The following is a 24,513-nucleotide window of genomic DNA, read 5'->3' as shown; positions in this document are numbered from 1 at the left end:
ACAAGGAGGATGTTTTTAGACAAATAAAAACCCTAAAATAACCATAATGAAAAGGCCCAAAACAAAAGCCCAAAATGACATGTCTTTTGACTCCAAATAACAAAAGCCCAAAATAATAAAAGGAAACAAGCCCCTAAACTGAATCAACTTTGATGAGCAACACAAGCTTTTGTTCACCCTCAGTAGTGAACTCGACCTCTTCCTGTTGTATAATTCTCCGGACTAAGTGGTTAAGTTCTTCTTTGAATCTCCTAGCTCACACCCTCGTCATCGGACCAACTGGAACTTGAATTGGGTCGTTAGTCTTGATGTCCTCATCAAGTATGACACATTATCTGGGCTTTCGGCCCGCGAGAAGGATTACAGTTAGCTCATGACTGACGTCACAATGTTGGCGTGCAAATTGATTGGTGAAGCCAGAACTTTGGCCTTAAGAAGGACACGGGCTACCCTTCCGGTAGTCCACGAGCTCCCGCCTCCCTAAGAAGGAGACCCTAAGGCTGCTGAAGAGGAGGAACAAGAAGAAGATGAAGTGCCTCTTGTGCGAAAGAGGCAGGCTCCTGAGGCTACTCAGGACCCTGACCTAGAACGAGCTGCATAGTGGGCAGCAGCCGGCTCCTCCGGCCAAGGTAACCCATACCCTTATAGGGAATTAGATAGGGTTGTCGCCGATTTTAAGCTAGTTAGATTTAACCCAAATCAGCTCGTTCACTGCCACCCTAGCAATCCAGACCGTAACATAACCCTACTCCTGTGTGTGGACCATCCAGTGTTGCGTCATGATATGGGTTATCCTAAGGGCACTATTGTTGTAGATAACACCGCAACCTTTTTAGGTCAGCCATTTTTGAGGTGCATGGGACAAATCGTAGGTCGTGGCCTTCTTTACTCCAAGGCACCTTTGGCCCTGGATTTAGGCAATATGTAGATGAGTCTAGCCCCGAGGTAGAACTTGAACCCGAACCTCCTATAATCCAAGAAATTGTAGACTTAGACTCCCCATCTCCTCCAGTAATCCCAAGGCCGGAGGTCGTGATAATAGACTCCTCCCCTAGCCCAGAGGGTAGGACTTTCATTTATTTCTTTCATGTAAATTTATGACTGTACTTGTGTATTAACTCCCTTCTTGTTATTTTCAGGCGAAGAGTTGGAACGATCAAGAGCTCCCGACCTCCGCACAGCATTCCAGGGGGGAAGAACCAGCTTGGGTTCTGCCATAAAGAAGCCCCGGTTTGCAAAGAAAATGCTTCCTGCGGCAGGAAACACCTGCAAATCTCTTGCTAAGGGGAAAATTACGAGCTCAACAGCTCCAACTTCCATCGTGAAAGAGCAAAGGATTCCTCCTCCTCCGCCTCCTCCTCGATTTCCACTTGCTCCTACTCGGGATCAAGTTATACAAGTTGACCCCCCAACTCCTTTTGTCCCCACCACTACTGTGCGTATCCCAATCAATCCTCAGGATCTGGAGAAGATCCCCGATACTTTTCGGGGAACTCTCTACGAGACAGGGAACCACATGGTGGAGCACGTATATAAAGCCAACCCGAGGGATTTGAGGACGCTAGAAGAGAGGAGCCCAGAGAACGTCCTAGAGTACGCCTTGGGGATGACTCTCAAAGTAAGATATCGTTCCTTAGTGAATTTCTTCTTTTCATTTTGCCCAAGTATGCGTCTAACTTGTCTCGACCCTGGCTCAGCACCACAATATAGCCCGGGCTAGGGCTAGGAATGATGAACTCCAAACTAAGCTCCAGGCTGCCAAGACCGCCTTAACCGCTGCTCCAGAAGGCAAGCGAACTGCCAAAGCTACCCTTGTAGCTGCTCAAAAAGGCGAGCACGATGCCCAGGATGCCCTTGCATCATCTCAAGAAAACGAACAGGTTGCAAAGGTTGCCTTGGCTGCCCTTCAGGTCGAGGTTGCTGAGGCCAAAGCCAAGTAGTAGCTAGAGGCTGAGGTCGCTGTTAAGGAGGAGAAAACGGCCTCAATGTCCTCCATGGAAGGCATGTTGTACCATTGCTGGGCATTTAACCAGGATGGCAACTTCTCTTTCATGGCTCCCGTGCTGTGGGATCCATACCTTGAGAAATTTAATGCCCGGATCTTATAAGAGCAGTCGGAGACTGGGGATGCTTCCTCAGAACGCTCTGGAGGGGCTTGATGAAGCCTTTTTTTATTTCTCTTTTTTATTTTTATGTGTTTGTAAACAATTGTCCTTGGGCCAGTTCGAGTTTTTTTTTCGGGAAAACTTGAATTTTAATTTATATATCTAATTTTTAATCTATTTGTCTTTTCCTTGATTATCCCTCATGTTTATGCTTTATGATACTTGCACATTCAAGATTTTAGGAATTGATCATTAGAACGGGATAGATATTTTGTTTGGTAATTTCCAAATTAAATGTGTTGATTTATATCGTACCTGTTATGTGTCAGGCCTTGGACCCAGTTATATTCGGGGTTTTAAATATTTCAAACTTAGTTTGCGTTAGGTTTATTGACATCTTGAGCTTTTTGGAAAGCCATCAAATATTCAAATTTTGCTAACTTCTAAGTTTTGGGTCTAGTTGTATCTAGGGTTTTAAGTAATTTGAGCTTAGTTCGCGCTAGGTTTATTGACACCTTGTGCTCTTAAGAAGCCGTCAAATAATTAATTTTCCAAGCTTCTAAGTTTCCAACCTGGTTATATCCAGGATATTTTTCTACCTGGTTGTATCCAGGATTTTAAATCGGCTACCTTGCTCTGATTCATCTCGGGTTATATGCCCCCCAAGTAACTTGTGGGAGCTGCTCGGGCCAGACTCCTTTGGCCTCATCTAACCTATTCTTGAGGCTCGCTATTAGGGTCTTATTCACAGCTTCGACCTGTCCATGGGCATGTGGATATGCAACCGAAGAAAAACTTTTGATTACGCCGTGTCTTTCACAGAAATCGGTGAAGAGATCACTATCAAACTGGGTTCCATTATCTGACACGATCTTTTTAGGAAGCCCAAACAGGCACACAATGATTTTAACCACAAAGTCGAGGACTCTCTTTGAAGTGATGGTTGCCAAAGGCTCGGCCTCTACCCACTTCGTGAAATAGTCAATAGCCACCACCGCATAACGAACTCCTCCCTTTCCCATAAGTAAAGATCCTATTAAATCAATTTCCCATACTACAAATGGGCATGGGGATGAGATCATTGTCAGCTCAACTAGAGCAGCTCGGGCAACTATGGTGAAGTGCTGGCATTTGTCACATTTCTAAACATGGGAGATGGAATCTTTTGTTAAAGTGGGCCAAAAATAACCCTGTCTTAATATTTTCAAGGCTTAGTTTTGCCCCCCAGCATGATCTCCACAAAAGCCTTCATGCACCTCTTGCAGAATGGTTTTAGCCTCCTCAGGCAGAACACATCGTAGAAGAGGTTGTGAATGACCACGTCCGTGTAACGTTCCATCTATTATCACATATCTCGGAGCTTGATAGAGTATCTTTCTCACTGTCTTTCTTTCCTCAGGTAACCTTCCTGTTGTAAGGTATTCCACTATGGGGGTCATCCAGGTCAGCCTTGTGTTAATCATCTCAACCTCTATCACTTTTTCTAACACCCTTGGACTCTCCAAGAATTCCACTGGTACTATGTTCAAAGTCTCAGCTTCCTTGGTGGTGGCAAGTCTTGCCAAAGCATTAGCATTAGTGTTCTTCTCATGAGGGATATGTTCAACAGTACCACATTCAAATTCTAACAGCTCTTTCTTCACCTTGGCTAGGTAAGCTGCCATCTTGATACCACACGCTTGATATTCTCCCAGAACTTGATTAACCACAAGCTGGGAATCACTATAACATTGGATGACCCCTGCTTTCAATTCCTTTGCCACTTTGAGCCCGACCAACAAAGCCTCATACTCGGCTTCGTTGTTTAATGCTTCGAATCCGAATCTCAGCGATGTATGGAATCGATGCCCCTCTGGAGAGATCAATATGATCCCAACTCCGGATCCATTCTCGTTAAATGAGCCATCCACAAATATCTTCCACAACTCTTGCACCGGCTCCTTCAAATTCTCCTCTTGAAATTTGGTGCATTCAGCCACAAAATCAGCAAGGCCTTGCTCTTGATCGAGGTTCGTGGTGTGTACAGTATCTCGAGCTGGCTGAGTTCTACTGACCATTTTAAAAGGTGTCTCGATGCTTCAGGTTTTTGTAATACCTGCCTTAGAGGTTGGTCGGTCATGACATTGATTGAATGGGACTGGAAATATGGTCTAAGTTTCCTGGAAGCCAATATCAGGCATAATGCTATCTTTTCTATTAGTGGGTACCGTGATTCAGCCCCAAGGAGTCTTTTGCTTATATAGTACTCTGGTTTTTTAGCACGGTCTTCTTCCCGAACTAACACGGTGCTGGCCGCGTTTTCTGTTACGGCCAAATATAGGAACGGGGTTCTCCAGATATAGGCTTAGACAATACTGGGGGTTCGGCCAAATGCGTCTTTAGGGAGAGGAATGCCAGCTCACACTCCTCAGTCCATTAAATTTCTTATTTCCTCTCAGCAAGTTGTAAAACGGCAAACACTTGTCAGTGGACTTTGAAATAAATCGGTTTAGTGCCGCCACTTTTCCAGTCAAGCTCTGAACTTCTTTGCACGAGCTGGGCAAAGGCATCTCCAACAATGACCTGATTTTCTCTGGGTTCACCCCTATCCCCCTTGTATTGACTATGAATCCCAGAAACTTTCCCGACGCTACTCTAAAAGTACATTTATGGGGATTTAGCCTCATATTGTATTTCCTCGAGATTTCAAAACATTCCTTCAGATCGGAAACATGGTTATCGTCAGTCTTTGACTTGAATAGCATATCATCGACATACACTTCCATGTTTTTCTCGATCTGATCAACGAACATTTTGTTGACTATCTATTGGTAGGTAGCCCCAGCGTTCTTCAGCCGAAAGGGCAAAACTTTATAACAGTATACATTCGTTGGAGTCATAACGCTAGTATGCTCATGGTCCACAGGATTCATCACGATCTAGTTATATCCAGAGTATGCATCCATAATGCTTGTGTCCCACGATGGCGTCTACCAACTGATTAATCCTCGGCAATGGGAAACAAGCCTTAGGACAAGCTTTATTCAGATCGGAGAAATCGATGCAGGTTCGCCACTTTCCATTCGACTTTGGTACCAGGACAGGATTCGCTACCCAGATCGGGTATTTTTTTTCACGAATGAATCCGCACTTTAATAATCGAGTTACTTCTTCTTCCAATGCCTCAGCTCGGATTGTTCCCAAACGTCTCTGTTTTTGGGATTGGGCAGGCACGTTCTCATCCAAGTTTAGGGTATGCATGATCACACTTGGGCTTATTCCCACCATGTCTTCATGAGACCAAGCGAAGACATCTAGATTCCCTTGTAGAAAATTAATCAACTCCTTCTTCCTATCATCGCCAAGATTTTGTCCAATCTTAACGACTCTTGAAGCGTCTGCGGGATCTATATTTATTTCATCGAGCTCCTCATAGCTTGGATCTCTAACCTATCTTCGCCCATTCATCGATCGATGTCATTACTTGGGGCGACGTCTCTATCCTTTGTTCCTTGAGGTTCTTCCGTCCCGGAGGCAACTTCTACTTCTTGGGACTCCTCACCTCCGTCATTTATGGCCATTGCATGCTACCCGGGCTGTGATTTTCCCTTCACGGAAATGCTATAACATTCCCTGGCAGCGAGCTGATCGCCTTTAATAGTGCATATTCCTGTGGATGAGGGGAATGTGATTTCTAGGTGGCAGATAGAGGTTATGGCTTCGAATGCCATCAATGCACGTCGACCCAAAATTGCATTGTATGCAACTGGACAATCGATGACCACGAACTCGAGAAGTTTGGAGACAGTTCGCCGACCTTCACCCAATGTTACCACTAACTCTATTGTTCTTATAGCTGTCGAACCTTCACCAGAAAACCCATATTGAATCATGGAGGTGACCTTTATCTCAGTTACAGACAATCCCATATTTTCTAAAGTGGACCTAAAGAGTAGATTCACGGAACTTCCATTATCTACTAGCGTCCTCCTACCTCTCCTGTTGGCGAGCTAAACGGTTATCACCAGAGGATCATTATGTGGGAACTGAACGTGGCTAGCATCTTCCTCTATAAAATTGATTGGTGGTTTTTCCAATCGCTGCTTCTTTGACAACCATTGCTCCGGGACAAACTCGACTCTGTTATGGGATTTCAACTCGTTGATATACATCTTCTTGGCACCTCTGCTCGTGCCTGCCAAATGAGGTCCTCCCGATATGGTGGCTATATCTCCTCCTATTATCGGAGGAGGAGTGTCCTGGTTCACCTAAGCTCTGGTTTGATTCATGGGTATTACCATGTGCGTGCGATGGTGGTACTGAGCTTGGAGTCGCAGTTCTGACCAACCGACTAATTTTTCGATGACCCCTGGGAGGGCCACTAGGTTGAGTAGTTCGGCGATCTTGTGCTGTGGGCACAAAACTTGGGGTGGCAGTTCTAACTAATCGACTTGGCTTGGATCAGTTATTCCTGTGGGACTTATGAGACCCACTTTGCCTCTTTCCAACATTAACTTTGGTTGCAAGAGGGGGTAACCGAGCCAAAACCTCCTTGATTTTCCTATTTTCCCTAGCAAGATTGCTTCTTAACTACACATTTTCCATTTCCACCGCAGTTAAGTATTCTAGGTTTGGATTCGGCGGCAATGACGCCGAACTCCCAGTATCACTGTGGCCAACCGATTGCTTTCCCAGGTGTTGTTAAACTTCAGGGCCTGCTCATTTGGAACAATAGTATAGTGGGCCCCCTGTTCACCAGGCTGCTCCATCTCATTGTCGTGCATCGAGAGAGTGACCCCCATGATGAGGTTTGGTTGGGAATTTTGATGAAAGCACTAATCTCAACTCTCAATGAAAGCACCAAACTATTGATGCGGTTTTTCGCCAACAGTGAATCAAGAAAATAACAAGGTTGAATTAGTGCTTGATGGTAAACTGAAGTAAGAAAATTACTCTCAAGAACACTGGTCTTTTTACGTGGTACAGTGGTTAAAATCCACCTAGTCCACGAGTCTATATTATTACTGTTTTTCTCTCTCCATTTGCACAGAGTCTCAGTATTTCAGAATAATCCTCCTCCTTTTCCTGTCCAATATTCTCAACATTTATAGAGAAGTTCCTTGGATAGGTTTGGATAACCGCGTGAGTCAATCACGGATTTGCGTATATATTACATTTATTATGAAATATTCTTATTTATACTAGGATATGATCTGATCATGAGAATAATCTCCTAATATCTGGGACATTAACTATCACAGGCTGGCCATAAATGATCGTATAAAGTATCCGAGTCTTTGGGGATCCGTGGACACGCCATATCTCCAAGTTACCACGAGCTGAATGCACCGTGAAGCTCGTACCATGGAGGTCATGCCTTGTAAATATTACAAGCTCACACTTTTCAATTTATGCATCCCTAGCTCGGGCAATCGTCGTGAGAACCGTACTATAAACGTGGAGGATACTTGGACTTATAGGCTATTCCTTCCCTGTAGTTACCTACAAGTTGTACACGATATGAGTAAAAGACTCGTGCTGAAATTAGGATGCACAGAAGACAAATTGAGAAAAACTTTTTTGAGCATTAAAATAATTCCACATGCCTATGACTATAGTCATAGGCGTGTAGCACTATAGGAGTGTCATGTAGATTTGTCTTTAATTTTATTAGATATAATATTCAAAATATATTTATTTAATGAGATACTTTGATTAGTTTAAAATATTTGATATTAAATAAAAGAAAGGTAATAAATATATTTTATTATTTAAATTTAGTTTAAATAAAAAATATTAGTTATCTTTATTGGATTAAATAAAAACCCTAATACATCAATATAGTTTGACTTAATATGATGATCAATCTAGTTTTCTAAAAACCTAGCCGCTCTCAGAAAAGTCTCTCTTCCCTTTTCTCTTCACCGTCACTAAATCTCATGAGTTGAGAACACTTAGTAATTACTAGAAATCAATCCTATAGTAATCTATGCCCACACACATTCTAGTGTGTTAGAAGCATATTTGGAAGATCAAGGTGTGAGACCTGTCACATTGGAATTGCGAGGATTGGATGATCGTAAATATACAAAAAGATATGAGGAATCTTGATAGGCATCAAGAGGTAACTGTAGCGCCCTGGATAGACAAGACCGTTACACTGTGTGTTTATAAAGGTGCAAGACTTACTAATCAAGTCGTTTAATTTGAAACGTGTCACTGAAACTACAGTTGAGCTAGGGTTAAAAGGATTTTGGTCTTAAAAGCTTCAGTTCTTATAAACAAACATTTTCTTTACATGGGATCCCAAAGGTTGTAAAGTTAAGAGACAGCCTACAAAATTTTACGATAAAAGTACAGTTATTAGCCATTCTAAGGAAAAACAGACAATTAAGCTCTTCTCGTCCTGTGTCACTCCTCGGCCGTGGCGGCCGATCAGCTGACTATGTACATTCAGCCCCGCAGCTCTCCATCTCAGGATTGGTCCAACTTGCCTTTTTGCCTTTACCTGCACCACGTAGCACTCGTGAGCTAAGGCCCAGCAAGAAAATACAATAACAGAGCATAATTCAAGCAAACAATTGGGTAACTCATACAATATAAACATGCACTCAACAGTCCAATTATTCATGTTATTCAAGTATTCAGCATACCAAGTATATCATTTCATATTAATAATCATTTCACATATGATAACCAGGGTTAACGCCCTTAGGCCGCACCCTCTATTTATCCCACTAACTCCAGCACGCTTAAACCGAGCTCAGTGAATATTAAGCTGTCCTCAGCTACCAGTGGTCGAGCCGCGCCCTGTGCACAAGTATTATTTACAGCACCCTTAGGCCATTTATCACATGTCCCATGGTATAATAACCATCTATGACATCATACAAATATAAGGAGCTCTTAGTCCCATCACAAACACATATCCGAGTGCAGTTTTCTTACCTTTAGATTTCGCTAGCTTTGTGCAATTTGATCCTCAAGCACGATCCCGTCTGAGCCCTAGCGAACACCTAGTCACAGCCACAAATCAGAATCATCACCAAACCTCAAATCCAAAACCTAGCCTCGGGACCAATCTCGAGCCCTCGGAAAGCCCTAATTCCACCAAACGGGGTGGTGGAATCAAACCCCGAGCCCCCGGGCGAAAGCCGTAAGAAATAACCCAAAAACCCCTTTCTGGAGACAGGGTAGCGCTACAACGCCCTAAAGTGGGCGCTACAGCGCTACAAACAAAGCCTAAAACGCCCCAGACCATAAAGCCTAGCGCTGTTGCGCCCAAAGGCTAGCGCTACAGTGCTAGTCACAGCACAGCAAACCCTGCATTTTCTTCCTTCAATTTCCTCGAGCCAAACCTTCCCAAACCTCAACCAAACTTCATAACAAGCCTTCCTACATCCTCAACTCATCCTATAAGTCCTAACAACACAAAACTCAATCACATGCACCCCAAATCAAGGAATTCACCATAGCTAAACCTAAAGCCCAAAAACTCAACAGGAAAACAACTGAAACCACAGAATTCAAGTGACCAAGATCAGAGCTTTTTACCTTAAACAAAGAGCTTCAACCTTAGGCTAATCTCCACTCTTCCTTAGCTTTCACTCCTCAAAGCTTCAACCTCAATTCCCTAGAATTCCCACCAAAATTCATCTCAACATCCATATTTATACTAAGAACCAGAAACTGAAAAGCTACCTTGAACCTTACCTCAAATGATGAACAACCCTTGCTAACTCTTCAAACCAAGCCAGTACCCTAGCCACAAGCTCCTGCCCAGACTCTCCCTGAGTTTCAACTCCAAATTCCTTCAGAAATGAGGAAGAAACCTCCAACCGAGAGAGAGAAAAATAGACTCCTAATTCCCCTTTTTTTTTCCTTTTCTTTTCTTTCTTCAGACTTCAAACTCTTTCTACACTATCCACTATGGCATAAAGCTTAATAATACTTATCCCTTAGAAGCCAAATGACCAATTTTCCCTCCCAACTAAAACTAAGCTTTTAAAACTCCTAGGGGCATTTTGGTCATTACACCCAATTCCCGCTAATTCCTCAAATGTCTCTAATATTTACCGCTTACTTCCCGACACCTAACTAATCACCAATTATATTCCTCAATATCAAAATAGATTCCAATATATTCTCTAAATTCCCAGAAATACCCCTAGGCTCGCTCTGAGCCGGGTATAAATCCCCGCCGTGAATTTTTCGCTTTACTGCTCACTAGGATTGCCTTGAGTCACAGATTACAAATATATCCACGTAATAATGTGGTCTCATCAATTTATCACAAATATATATACAATTATGCCCTCAACAGGCCAAAATTACGAATATGCCCCTTCTAACCTAGTCAGGGCCTACATCCATATTAATACACATAGTCATGCATCCCAGATATTCAAATAATCATACAACATGCTTTTAATCATTAATTAAAATATAATACAGTTATGCCCTCCCGGCACACTAATCAAGGCCCTTAAGCCTTATTAGTAAATTTGGGTCGTTACAATAACTTTCTCTATCTTTTATATGGTTAATTTAATGCAATGGATATATGTTGAGATTCTTGGCTTATGGTTTTAATTGAATTTTATAAATTGCTTACGTTGTTCTTTGATTTAGACCATAATAACTAAAAATTGGTAAATGTTGTGTGGATTTCTTGAATTTAATATGTATGTGATTTATATGTGAATGGATGGTTAAGTTTATGAATGTGTGGTTGAATGTGAATCGTTTATTATATGGTACTATTGGGTTAGATTTTTTCATGCATTGTTAGAATTCATGTAAGCCATTTTTAATGGCACAGGAAATTTTTTTGTAATTTTTAATGTAAATTATTGCTAGAAAACTTTTACTCACCATGGATAACCGAGCTCATGTTCAAGGGGTGAACCCCGGTCTCATTGAGATGAGACCGAGACCATGACTAGCCAAAGACTCGATCGGCCTCGGAGGACCAACCTGAGCCATGGCTTCCAGCCTTGTGTCTCGATCACGAAGTTTCAAAGCCACCACCCCGGAGCTTCACAGCTCCTCGTCCACGTTGGGAGCTTCATAGCTCCCATTTCTCATGGCTGATTGGAACCACCGTCCCCATGTAGTTGATGAGGACACCAAAACTCAAAATCCAAGTCAAGTTCCAGTTGATCCAAGTCAAGAGGGGAGGAATGATGAGGACACCAGTTTAGGAGCTTGATCAATATTTAGCTTCTTGTAACGAGTCTTTTTATTTTTAATCACGTTTTTTAGTCTTTGTTTATTTTGTGATAAGTCAAACATTTGACTTGTGTGAGTCCAATAGTCCTCTTGTCTTTAATTTCGGTTTTCATGAGGAAGACAAAAGGCTTGTCTTTAATTTCGGTTTTCATTAGGAAGACAAAGGGGCTGTCCTTAATTTTTCGGTTTCATTAGGAAGACCAAGGGTCTTGTTTTCATGTAATTTTCGTCCTTAAAAGGACTGCCAAAACAATGTGAAAGGGCAGATTATGTTGAATGAAATTGTGAGTTTATTTCTTCTTGAGTTCTTGAAGAAACTTTTGAACTTATCAAGGAGATTCCTTGTGGCGTTCATCCTGACTTATCAAACGGATTCCATCCCCGTTTGTGGCGTCTTCCTCATACCAAGGTTCGTGCTTGGCTAAGCATTGGGTCGCGGTTCCATTCCAATCTCGTATGTTCTTGGTGGCTGTTCCATATTTGGTGTCGGGTTTCATCACAATGTTGGTGTGGTTCGTATCAGTAGTAATCAGAGGTTAATAATGATGTGGCATTTAGAGGTGACATGTGGCAACTCAGGACTACCAGGTGGAGCATTAATGGTTAATAAATGTGTCAACCAAGGGAAGTGCAAAGGATAGAAAATGACCTACAGAATCGTCGCGTCACTGGTCGGATAGAACATTGACCGCGGGGATGTTTAATGTAACGCCCTACTACCCAGGGACCATTACGGTGTGCATTTTAAATAGTGCTAAACACGCTAATTGAGTCATTTGGCCATATTAGTTTAACTAAGTATGATTAACGGTTTAGGATTAAATTTTTTTGGTTAAGATACAACATTTCACTAAAATGTTTACTGTATACATTGGGATCCCAAAATATAATTTAAAGGTTAATTACAATAAGATATTTACAACCAGCCGAACTAAGCGGCAAAATAGGGTTTAACCCTAGTTCCTCTTTAAACCCTCGGTCGTGGCGGTCGAGCAGACGCATATGTACACATCGTCACCTAAGCTCTCCAACTTAATGATGGTCCAGCTTTCTTTTGCCTTTACTTGCACCACATAGCACCCGTGAGCCGAAGCTCAGTAAGAAAACTCAATATGCTGATGAACAGTAATAACATGTTACTAAGTCATAATAGGCATGCCTAGCAATAATAGCCCTATTCATGCATGCAAATAAGTCTAAACAATGATTGTGGATCCTGCCCTCCTGTATGGATGACTATTAAGTCAATCCTATTCAGATGAGTGATTAACACTTTGAGATTCTGATAATCATGTTGGGGCGTGTAGCCCTAATCAGATGAGTGATTAACACTTGAGATTCTGATAATCATGCTGGGGCGTGTAGCCCTAATCAGATGAGTGATTAACACTTGAGATTTTGATAATCATGCTAGGGTGTGTAGCCCTAATCAAATGAGTGATTAACACTTGAGATTATGATAATCATGCTGGGGCGTGTAGCCCTAACCAGACAAGTGACTGATGAGTAAGTCACTAACTTAAACCAGATGAGTTACTGTGGAGTCACAAACTTGAATCAGATGAGTGACTGATGAGTAAGTCACTAACTTGGGCTCAGCATTAGGCTAGACAAGCGCTTTTAGTTTTCATCGAACTTGAGGTCGGTCAGGCATTAATGCTCATGATGAGTCATTCAATGCTTATGCCAATTAGATCTAATCTTTTCGGCTTGCGTTAAACATGCTAATATTGTTCTTGACTCTTAAGCCAATACCATACAACTAGTGCTCAGTACTACTACCAAACTTAACTAATGAGTCACAGCATTACAGTTAATACCGAAACCATTGTCGATTCTGACTAATGAGTCAGTGCCATTCACAAGTAAGCAATGCATCCAGGCATATATCATATGTCAAATATCCAAATGTAGGGCATTCAACATGCTTACTTAACAATCACTAGCATAATTATGATCATGCACAATTACAGAGACTCAAGCTCTGATCATTCTCATATTCAATATTCATGTCATGCCTTAATCACATGTTTCTCATGCATCACATACTGGGTTCAGTTTTCTTACCTTTGGTCCAAGCACAGGTTACCAATAAACAAGCCACAAGAACGATCTTGTTTCCAAGCCCCTAACGGTAACCTAGTCACAACCATAATATAAACCTCATCAAAATGAGTAAATAAATACTTCCAAACCCAAACCTAGCCTCCGGGATGTCGAATCCTACTCAACTGGATAGTAGGATCGATCCCAGGCACTTAGAGTTTAGTTCCCACGACTAAAAACCAAATCTGGGCAAAATTTCCCTTAAGCGCCGTAGCCCCACCCAGACTTGCGCCGCGACTCGTTGCCTCCCTATGGAGGCCTAACCCAATCTGCCTGTGCCTAGCGCCGTGGCGCTCCTACCTTGCATCGCGGCCCTAACTACCCAGACAGCAAGCGTCCTCCTTCATCAAGCCTGGGCTGCGGCGCCCAAGAACAGGGCCGTGACCCGACCACAAACCCAGCTTAAAACCTCATTTTTCCTCTTTTCGGCTTGCGTTAAACATGCTAATATTGTTCTTGACTCTTAAGCCAATACCATACAACTAGTGCTCAGTACTACTACCGAACTTGACTAATGAGTCACAGCTTTACAGTTAACACTGACACCATTGCCGATTCTGACTAATGAGTCAGTGCCATTCACAAGTAAGCAATGCATCCAGGCATATATCATATGTCAAATATCCAAATGTAGAGCATTCAACATTCTTACTTAACAATCACTAGCATAATTATGATCATGCACAATTACAGAGACTCAAGCTCTGATCAATCTCATATTCAATATTCATGTCATGCCCTAATCACATGTTTCTCATGCATCACATAATGGGTTCAGTTTTCTTACCTTTGGTCCAAGCACAGGTTACCAATAAACAAGCCACAAGAACGATCCTGTTTCCAAGCCCCTAGTGATAACTTAGTCACAACCATAATATAAACCTCATCAAAATGAGTAAATAAATACTTCCAAACCTAGCCTCCGGGATGTCGAATCCTACTCAACTGGAAAGTAGGATCGATCCCAAGCCCTTAGCGTTTAGTTCCCACGACTAAAAACCAAATATGGGAAAAATTTCCCTTAAGCGCCGCAGCCCCACCCAGACTTACGCCGTGACTCGCTACCTCCCTATGAGCCTAACCCAATCTGCCTGTGCCTAGCTCTGCGGCACTCCTACCTTGCATCGCGACCCTAACTACCCAGACAGCAAGCGTCCTCCTTCATCAAGCCTGGGCTGCGGCGCCCAAGAACAGGGTCGCGACCCAACCACAAACCTAGTCAAAAACCTCATTTTTCCGCTTTTAAATCCTTCCAAAAACCTACTCAAACATCTCCAAATCCAAAAATCAATGTTCCCAAGCATCCTAATTATCCAATACCAATAAAACCCCAAGGTCCAATTCATTTAAAAACTCATCAAAACACAAAACCCAATCCAAGCTTAAAACTTTAAAAACTTAAAACATAAAACTTGAATTACCTCCGATTGAGTTGTTCCCAACTAAATTCTCTGGCTAAAAAGCTTCTAATCTTCCCTAGAATTTCTATGCCTCGATCCTCGCTTGAATCCGAGTCCTAAAACTCATGTTTCCTTCGAAAATGTGATCGGGTGTCGAAAAGGGAATGGGAGGAAGAGAGAACATTCTAATCCTAATGCTCGGGGTCTCAAAAATGTCACCCCGGGGTAAAATAGTCAAAACTCCCAGAATTTCCCTATGATCTTACTAACTCTCAATTTATCATCAAATATTTATTCCCATTACCCAATATCCTGGTAATGTGCTAAATACCCCGTAACTCACTCTGAGTCAAGTATAAATCCCGTTGTGACTTTCCCACTAGCTTACCTCCTAGGAGAGTCTCGTGCTGAGTAACCCTAGCATAACCAAATAATAATGAAGCACCACACATATACCACATATATGCCAAAGATGCCCAAAATTGCCAAAATATGAAAATTGCCCAATTAAACAGAAATGGGCCCACATGCATATTTAATACACCTAAACATGCACATAATCATTTAATTTAATAATAAATCAATTATGGCCCTCCCGACCTCCTAATCAAGGTCCTAAGCCTTATTAGGAAATTTGGGTCATTACATTTAACTAGGTCAGGAAATGATATACCCGACCAGGTATGAATTTACTTGGTCATGAAGTGATATACCCGACCATGTATGAATTTACATGGTCATGAAGTGATATATCCGATCAGGTATGAATTTACCTGGTCAGAAAGTGATATACCCGACCAGGTATGAATTTACCTGGTTAGGAAATGATATACCCGACTAGGTAAGAATTTACCCGGTCCGTAAGTGATTTACCTGACCAGGTAAGAATTTACCTGGTCAGGAAGTGATTTACCCAACCAGGTATGAATTTACCTGGTCAGGGAGTGTTTTACCCAACTAATTACATCAGAAGGGAGATTCACCCGACCAACTACATCAGAAGGGAGATTCACCCAACCAGCTACATCAGAAGGAAGATTTAGCCGACCAGGTATGTCAGAGTCCCAAGAGTTATCTGCCCAGTGACTTCTTTACAGAATCTCAGTAACAACTACAACCAGAATTGCCCATAACTACCGCGCGAATCTCTCAGATATCCCAAAGTAATAGCCATATTATTGTAATTTTAATTTGTTTATTACTTTATTAATTAAAGTTGGTTAAAACAACCAAAGACCCCGTCAAAAACAGGAGATATTTCATGTACGATTCATGAGCCTATATAAATAAAGAGCTCATGGCATCATTCTAGGGGGAATTTTGAAATTTGGACTTTAGAACTTCTGGGAACTTTTACTTGGGTAATTCTTGGGGCATTTTCAAAGAGAACTTAGAGAGAGAAAGGTTGTATTCTCTAGAAAGAAACTCTATTTTTTTCAACTTATACTTAAGAAACTCAGTTGCCTTAGGTTCATCTGATCTTAAGTGTAGGTACATAAATCACAACTCCAAGTGGATTAGGCTATTACCAACAAATTGGGGCTGAACCACTATAAAATTATGTGTGTCGTTATTTTCTATTCAAGGCTTACTGTCCTTTCGACGTCTACTCATTATTGGCCAAAATCGTGGTCAACAAATATGTATGTGATATATATGTGAATGGATGGTTGAGTTTATGAATGTGAATCGTTAATTATATGGTACTTGTAACGACCAAAAATCATTAACATGGCTTAAGTGCCTTGATTAGTGTGTCGGGAGGGCATAATTGGTTTATGTGTGAATTTATTAACTTAATACATGATTATATGATAAGCATGCTAGTATGCTTATATGAATGAAAATGTGATTATATGCTATATTTGTGAGAACCACATTATTATGTGGGTAAAACTACAACATGTGATTTGAGGCGATCCTAGGGAGCTAGTTAGCGGGAAAGTCACAATAGGGCTTAATACTTGACTTTGGGCAAGTCAAGGGGTATTTCAAGTATTGGATGGTTATTTAGGTTATCGGGTTATGGAAATAAATAATTGAAGATATATTTAAGGTTAGGAAGTCTAGGTGGGAATATTGGGGAATTTTGCCCTCGGGGATATTTCTGGCACCCCGAGCCCCAAGATTAACTAAATTGCCTAAGAATAGACTAAGTAAAACACAGAATTCGATGGAACATTAGGAACCGACCTTCTCTCCTTTCCTCTTTCTCTCTCAAAGGAAACCATTAGAATCTAAGGGAAATTCAGCTGAAAACTCTTTGATTTGAGCTAGATTTTTGAGGGAATAGCTCCGTTTTAGCTAAGGGATTCAACCAGGACTGAGGTAAGGATTGAATCACACTTTTGTTGTTAAATTCTGTGGTTTAGATTGAGTCTAAGAGGTTTTCGGGTTTTGAAATTGAAGACTGAATTGAAGCTAGGAACTTGGAAGTTAGCTCAGAAATTGCTTAAAGAATTGATTCTGCACCGAAGGTAAGCTCGAATTTATGATTTAATACTTGAATTCTAATGTTTTCTTGGCTGGTTTTAGTGTTCTTGAACATTTGGGTTTCAGAGATTGAAGTGGGGTTTTGATGAGTTATTAGGCTAGGTTTTCGCTGGATTATGTTGCTGGAACCATGTTAGCTCTGTGATAGTTGAGTTATGGAATTAGGATGGTTTTGAGTGAGGTTTGAGAGTTAAAAATGGAGGTTTTTTTGGGTTCGAAGGGGTCGGGCCGCGGCATAGTTCTTGGTGAGTCGCGGCCCTTTGAAGCTGATGCATGCTGAGGAAGGAGGGCGGGCCGCGGCATGGGGCTTGTAGGGCCACGACGCATGTCTAGTTCTGAGCGTGGGAGGGCTCTGTTTGAGGGCCATGCCGCGGCATGGGAGGCTAGAGCCACGACCCTTAAGGGAATTTGGGATTTTTGGATGTTAAGCATGGGAATTTAACCTAGGGTGCTCGGGATCGAATCTACTACCGTGTTTGGTGGAATTTGATGTTCCGGAGACTAGAACCTTACTTAGAAGCCCTTTTACAATTATTAATGGTATCCCTTATCTTGGTTGTGACTAGGTATAAGCTAGGGGCTCAGGAAACGGATCGTGCTCAAGAGGCATCTCACGTAACCAATACATTTGGAAACTAAAGGTAAGAAAACTGCACCTGGTTGTGGATTTATAATGGGACTAAGGGTTCCCTACTTTGTATGCTTGGTAAAGGATGGTATTATGCCATGTAAATAGTAAACAAACGACCTAAGGGTGTCGAGGTTTACACTAGCGCACAGGGCGTGGCTCGACCACTGGTAGCTAAGGACAGCTTATTATGCACTGAGCTCGGTTAAAGCGGGCCGGAGTCAGTGGGGTAAACAGAGGGTGCGACCTAAGGAGTCGACCCTGATTATCATGTGATTTGATTGTTATTATTGATTGGTGGATTGTTATGATATATAGCTTAGTGTTAATTAGCTGAACCTTTGGTTGAATCTTCATGCTTTGTGACTATTGTGGTATGTTAAGGGTATGAACATGCTTAAGGGGTTATCCAAATGTTATTATTGCTGGTTATATAATATGATACGTTTTCTTGCTGGGCCTTGGCTCACGGGTGCTTCGTGGTGCAGGTAAAGGCAAGGGCAAGCTTGATTAGCCCTGATTCGGAGAGCTCTAAGAGCAGAATGTACATGATCAGCTGCTCAGCCGCCACGGTTGAGAGGGAGACAGGAACAAGAGAACCATAAACGTCTGTTTTGCCCTTAGAGTGGCTAATGGTTGTTTGAACTCTGGAAATTTTGTAAACTGACTTTTGAACGTTGTTCCTTTTTGGGATCCCATGTGTAAAAATATTTAGTTATATGAAATGTACCCTTTTGAGACCAAAACCTTTTAAGCCTCGTTCTTTAGTGGTTTCTGTATCACGTTTTCACTAAATGACTTGATTAGCAAGTCCTGCACCTTTATAAGTACACAGTGTAGCGGTCTTGGCTATCCATGATGAGGACACCAAGACCCAAGTATCAAGTCAAGTTCCAGTTGGTCCAGTGACGAGGGCACGAGCCAAGAGATTCAAGGAAGAACTTAACAGCCTAGTCCACAAAGTCCTAAAACAAGAGGAGACCGTGGTCAACATTGAAGGAGAACAAAGACTTGTCTTACTCATCAAAGTTGACTGAGTTTAGGAGCTTAATGAGTCTTTTTATTTTTAATCACGTTTTTTTTAGTCTTTGTTTATTTTGTGATAAGTCAAATATTTGACTTGTGTGAGTCCAATAGTCCTTTTGTCTTTAATTTTCGGTTTTCATGAGGAAGACAAAAGGCTTGTCTTTAATTTCGGTTTTCATTAGGAAGACAAAGGGGCTGTCCTTAATTTTTCGATTTCATTAGGAAGACCAAGGGTCTTGTTTTCATGTAATTTTCGTCCTTATAAGGACTGCCAAAACAATGTGAAAAATCAGATTATGTTGAATGAAATTGTGAGTTTATTTCTTCTTGAGTTCTTGAAGAAACTTTTGAACTTATCAAGGAGATTCCTTGTGGCGTTCATCCTGACTTATCAAACGGATTCCATCCCCATTTGTGGCGTCTTCCTCATACCAAGGTTCGTGCTTGGCTAAGCATTGGGTCGCGGTTCCATTCCAATCTCGTGTGTTCTTGGTGGCTGTTCCATATTTGGTGTCGGGTTTCGTCACACTTGTTGGCGTGGTTCGTATCAGTTGGTATCAGAGCTTAGGATCATTCGGTTTGGCCTATCCTTTTTCATTTTTTTTTTCCTATTCAATTCGTGTTCTTATTTTAGGGTTTCTGAAAAAAAAAAAAAAATTCATCATCTAGTCGTGTTTTGAGTTCTTTGTACTTGTTTATTTGTTGTGAAATCCGAGCCACAAATCTTGTTTCATAGAGTTCTTTGTTCAATTGGTGCGTTTGAATTAGGGTTGTTGAAAATCTATCTATTTTTTTTTTTTTTTGTTCTCTGAAATCGTGAATTAGGGCTTTGAGTTTCTCTTGTTCTTATTGTGAAAATCTGAATTGGGATCGAGTTTTTCTCTTGTTTTTGTTGTGAAATCCGAATGTGCTTTGGGTTTCTCTTGTTCTAATTGTGGAATCTGAATTTCCATTGGTTAATTTCCTCATTTCAATTGTTTCCTTGTTCAATCATTTCCTTTTTTTCAAAATTTCCATTATATCTTTGTGAAATCCCTTGAAATCCGAAAGTATTCTAGAGCCACAAATTGGTATTGTTAATTCCCTTGTTTCAATTGTGTCCCTGGTTTCAATTGTTGCTTTAGTTGTGGTGAAATCTGAGATTGGTTTTTCATGTTATGGGGAGTGTTGTTGCATCATAGATTGGTTTGTTCTTGAAATCGTTTTAGTAACATAAATTGCTTGGTTTTCGGGTTGGCTCTTTGGTATTCATTTTTTTTTGTTCGGGTTGGCTCTTTGTTCTTGAAAAAAAAAAAAAAAAATTGAAACAAGAGAAAAGAAAGAAGAAGAAAAATTCAAAGGGGATCCGAACCTTAAAAAAAAAAAAAAAAATTTTGTTCTATTCTTGTTCCCCATGCTCTAGAGGCCTTTTTGCAAAACCCCACACAAGTGTTCCAAAAATCACCATTTTTCCCAACTTTTTCATCGGTTTTCGTTTGGTTTGTTTGGTAGAATTGGCTGCCTGAACCTCCATATCACTGTTTCATTAGTTTTCAAAGAGCTTAAAGAAGAAAATAGAGTGGAAAAAGGCAGAGGTGTGAGCTTATTTGAGGGTAAAAGCCATCATTGAGTGCAAACACGAGTGTACTTGAGTGACCATTTTTCTTTGAGTGAAACACGTGAGGGAGTGTGGTGAGGTCTTTTTCTAACCTTATTTTTTGCAGATTTTCAATCATGTCACAAAATACAGAAAGAAATGCAGGCAATGACACTCCACCACCTACCGTTCCAAATCTACAAATTGAAGCTTTAATGGGGGAGATGAGGAGGATGTTGAGGGAGGAGTGTGAGCAAATACATGAGCGGTTGGATAGGGTAGAAGAGGGGGCACAACGGAGACCAAGGAGGGGTAGGGTACACCAAAGGGAGGATGAGAATGAAGGGGATTTAGAAGGGGTAGTTTCTGATGATGAGTTTGATAGGATGTCGGCGGGTAACCATAGGAGGTATGGTGGGAATAGAGAAGATAGGAACCAGGTAGATAACTATTTGGGGAATATCAAAATGAGAATCCCAGCATTTCAGGGGAAGAGTGATCCTGAAGCATACCTTGAGTGGGAGAAGAAAATGGAGCTAGTTTTTTATTGTCACAACTACTCCGACATGAAGAAGGTAAAACTTGCTGCCATTGAGTTTACTGATTATGCTATTGTTTGGTGGGATCAGTTGTGCATCAACAGGAGGCGGAGTGGAGATCGCCCTATTGACACATGGGAGGCCATGAAGAGGGTGATGAGGCGACGGTTTGTACCACCTCATTATTATCGAGATCTCTACCTTAAGTTGCAGGGTCTTCGTCAGGGCTACAGAAGTGTTGATGAGTATTACAAGGAGATGGAGATGGCTATGATTAGAGCCAATGTTGAAGAGGATCGGGAGGCAACCATGGCAAGGTTTTTGAATGGGTTGAACCGAGAGATTGCTGACCCAATCAAAGTTGAGAGGCAGCTCAAGAAGGGCAGTTCAAGTTCGAGGTCAAGACCGAGCCCACACAATCCAAGTACAACACCTTGGAGGTCGAACTATCCAAAGAAAGAAGACCAACCCACTTCATCATCTACACCAAAACCAGCCACCACAGCCACACCACCTCAAGGTAAAACAACTCCTACTAAGTCTCATTCTAGTGAGATAAGGTGTTTCAAATGTCAGGGGCGAGGACACATAGCTAGCCAGTGTCCAAACAAGAGAGTCATGGTGATTCGAGAAAGTGGAGAGATAGATTCTGAAGATGAAGATGATCTTGCTGACATGCCACCTTTGGAAGATGCTTCTGACAATGAGTATGGACCAGAATCTGGTGAGATGCTTGCACTAGTCACAAGGCGAGTCCTGAATTTGCAAGCAAAAGAAGAGGAAGAAGAGGTGCAGCGAGAGAACATCTTTCACACTCGTTGTCATGTGAGAGACAAGGTATGTAGTGTCATTATTGATGGAGGTAGTTGTACTGATGTTGCTAGTGCTTCCATGGTTGCCAAGCTGGGGCTTACAACGCTTAGGCATCCTTGTCCATACAAATTGCAATGGCTGAATGATAGTGGTGAAGTGAGGGTGACAAAACAGGTGCTAGTCTCATTTCGAATTGGCAAGTATGAAGATGAGGTGTTGTGTGATGTGGTTCCCATGCAAGCTGGACACCTCCTTCTAGGAAGGCCTTGGCAATTTGATCGGCGGGTGCAGCATGACGGCTTCACCAACAAGTATTCATTCACATTCCGTCAACGAACAATCACTCTAGCTCCTTTGACACCAAAGCAAGTGTATGACGATCAAGTGAGGTTGCAAAAATTGAGTGACAAAAAGAAAATGAGTGAGCAAAAAGAGAGTGAAAAGATGAATGAGAGTGAGGAAAAAAGAGAGACAAAGAGAGAAAAGTGTGGAATCAAGTGAGAGAAAACAAAATAATTTTTATGCAAAAAAAAGTGAGGTTAAGAGAGCATTGTGTACAAAACAGCCCATGATTTTACTCATGTATAAGGAGGCTCTTTTAAATACTAACCAACTTGATTCTCCGCTGCCAAGTGTTGTTGTGTCTATTTTGCAGGAATTTGAGGATGTGTTTCCTGAGAAAGTACCACATGGTTTGCCACCTGTTCGAGGAATAGAACATCAAATTGATTTTGTTCCAGGTGCTTCCATCCCAAACCGACCAGCCTACAGAAGTAATCCTGATGAAACAAAGGAATTGCAAAGGCAAATTGAAGAATTGATGGAGAAAGGGCATGTGAGAGAAAGCATGAGCCCTTGTGCTGTTCCAGTGATTCTAGTTCCCAAGAAGGATGGAACATGGAGGATGTGTGTCGACTGTCGAGCCATCAACAATATAACGGTAAAATATCGACATCCCATTCCTCGTTTAGATGACATGTTAGATGAATTGCATGGTTCTTGTGTGTTTTCCAAAATTGATCTTAAAAGTGGGTATCATCAGATACGTATGAAAGAAGGGGATGAGTGGAAAACTGCTTTTAAAACTAAACATGGATTGTATGATTGGTTAGTCATGCCTTTTGGACTAACTAATGCACCTAGCACTTTCATGCGCTTAATGAATCATGTATTGCGTGCTTTCATTGGAAAATTTGTGGTTGTGTATTTTGATGATATTCTTATTTATAGTAAGAATTTGCATGACCATGTTTTGCATTTGCATTCTGTTTTGGATGTTCTTAGGAAACAGAGTTTATATGCAAACCTCAGTAAGTGTACTTTCTGCACCGATAAGCTTGTTTTCCTAGGCTTTGTTGTAAGTGCTACAGGTATTCAGGTGGATGAAGAAAAGATCAAAGCCATCCAAGAGTGGCCGACCCCTACAACTATAGGTAATGTTAGAAGTTTTCATGGACTTGCTAGCTTCTATAGGAGGTTTGTGAAAAATTTTAGCACCATCGCCGCACCACTTACAGAAGTTATCAAAAAGAATGTGATATTTAAATGGGGTGAAGCTCAAGAGGAGGCATTTCAGCTACTGAAATACAAGCTTACTCATGCTCCTCTACTTGCTTTGCCTAACTTTTCTAACACTTTTGAAGTTGAATGTGATGCTTCTGGAATAGGTATTGGCACTGTTCTTATGCAGGATGGGAGACCACTTGCATACTTTAGCGAAAAGCTAAGTGGGGCTGCCCTCAATTACCCCACCTATGACAAAGAATTGTATGCACTAGTGCGTGCTTTAGAAACATGGCAGCACTATTTGTGGCCAAAGGAGTTTGTGATTCGCACAGATCATGAATCCTTGAAACATTTTAAAGGCCAACACAAGCTCAACAAGAGACATGCGAGATGGGTTGAGTTCATTGAGACATTTCCTTATGTCATTCGCTATAAACAAGGTAAGGAGAATGTGGTTGCTGATGCCCTTTCTCGCAGGTATGCCCTAATCTCTACTCTTGATGCTAAATTTCTTGGGTTTGAACACATAAAGGAGTTGTATTCTACTGACCATGATTTTGGGGAAACATATGCTGTTTGTGAAAAGTCTGCTGACGGAAAATTTTATAGGCATGAGGGTTTCTTGTTTAGGGAGCATAGGTTGTGTGTACCCAATTGTTCTGTGAGAGATTTGCTAGTTAAAGAGTCCCACGGGGGAGGGTTGATGAGACATTTTGGAGTTGCTAAGACCCTAGCTATGTTGCAAGAGCACTTCTTTTGGCCCCACATGAAACGAGATGTTGAGCGAATTTGTGGTAGGTGTGTCACTTGTAGGCAAGCTAAATCAAGAGTTCAGCCAAATGGCCTTTACACACCCCTACCTATCCCTAGTTCACCATGGGTTGACATTTCAATGGATTTTGTGTTGGGTTTACCTAGAAGTAAGCGTGGGAGGGATTCAATCTTTGTGGTTGTAGACAGATTTTCTAAGATGGCTCATTTTATTCCTTGTCATAAAACTGATGATGCCTCTAACGTTGCAGATTTGTTCTTTAGGGAGATTGTGAGATTACATGGTATGCCTAGAACAATTGTATCAGATAGGGATGCCAAGTTCTTAAGCTATTTTTGG

At 41.5% G+C, this 24,513-nt stretch overlaps 1 protein-coding gene across 1 annotated transcript; it reads left to right on the top strand.

The window, feature by feature from the left end:
- Positions 1–784: 784 nt before the first annotated feature.
- LOC133792292 (uncharacterized) lies at positions 785–24,129 on the top strand (the record flags this gene model as incomplete). The annotated part of the gene is made up of 5 exons (XM_062230197.1): positions 785–836; positions 1,140–1,664; positions 22,526–23,099; positions 23,259–23,329; positions 23,762–24,129. Coding segments are annotated over exons 1-5 (1,590 nt in total), but the record flags the coding sequence as incomplete, so codon positions are not given.
- Between the last annotated feature and the right edge of the window lie 384 nt (positions 24,130–24,513).

This window comes from Humulus lupulus, chromosome 7, assembly GCF_963169125.1.
Source record: "Humulus lupulus chromosome 7, drHumLupu1.1, whole genome shotgun sequence".
Taxonomy (NCBI): Eukaryota; Viridiplantae; Streptophyta; class Magnoliopsida; order Rosales; family Cannabaceae; genus Humulus; species Humulus lupulus.
This window is presented reverse-complemented; position numbering and strand designations above follow the sequence as displayed.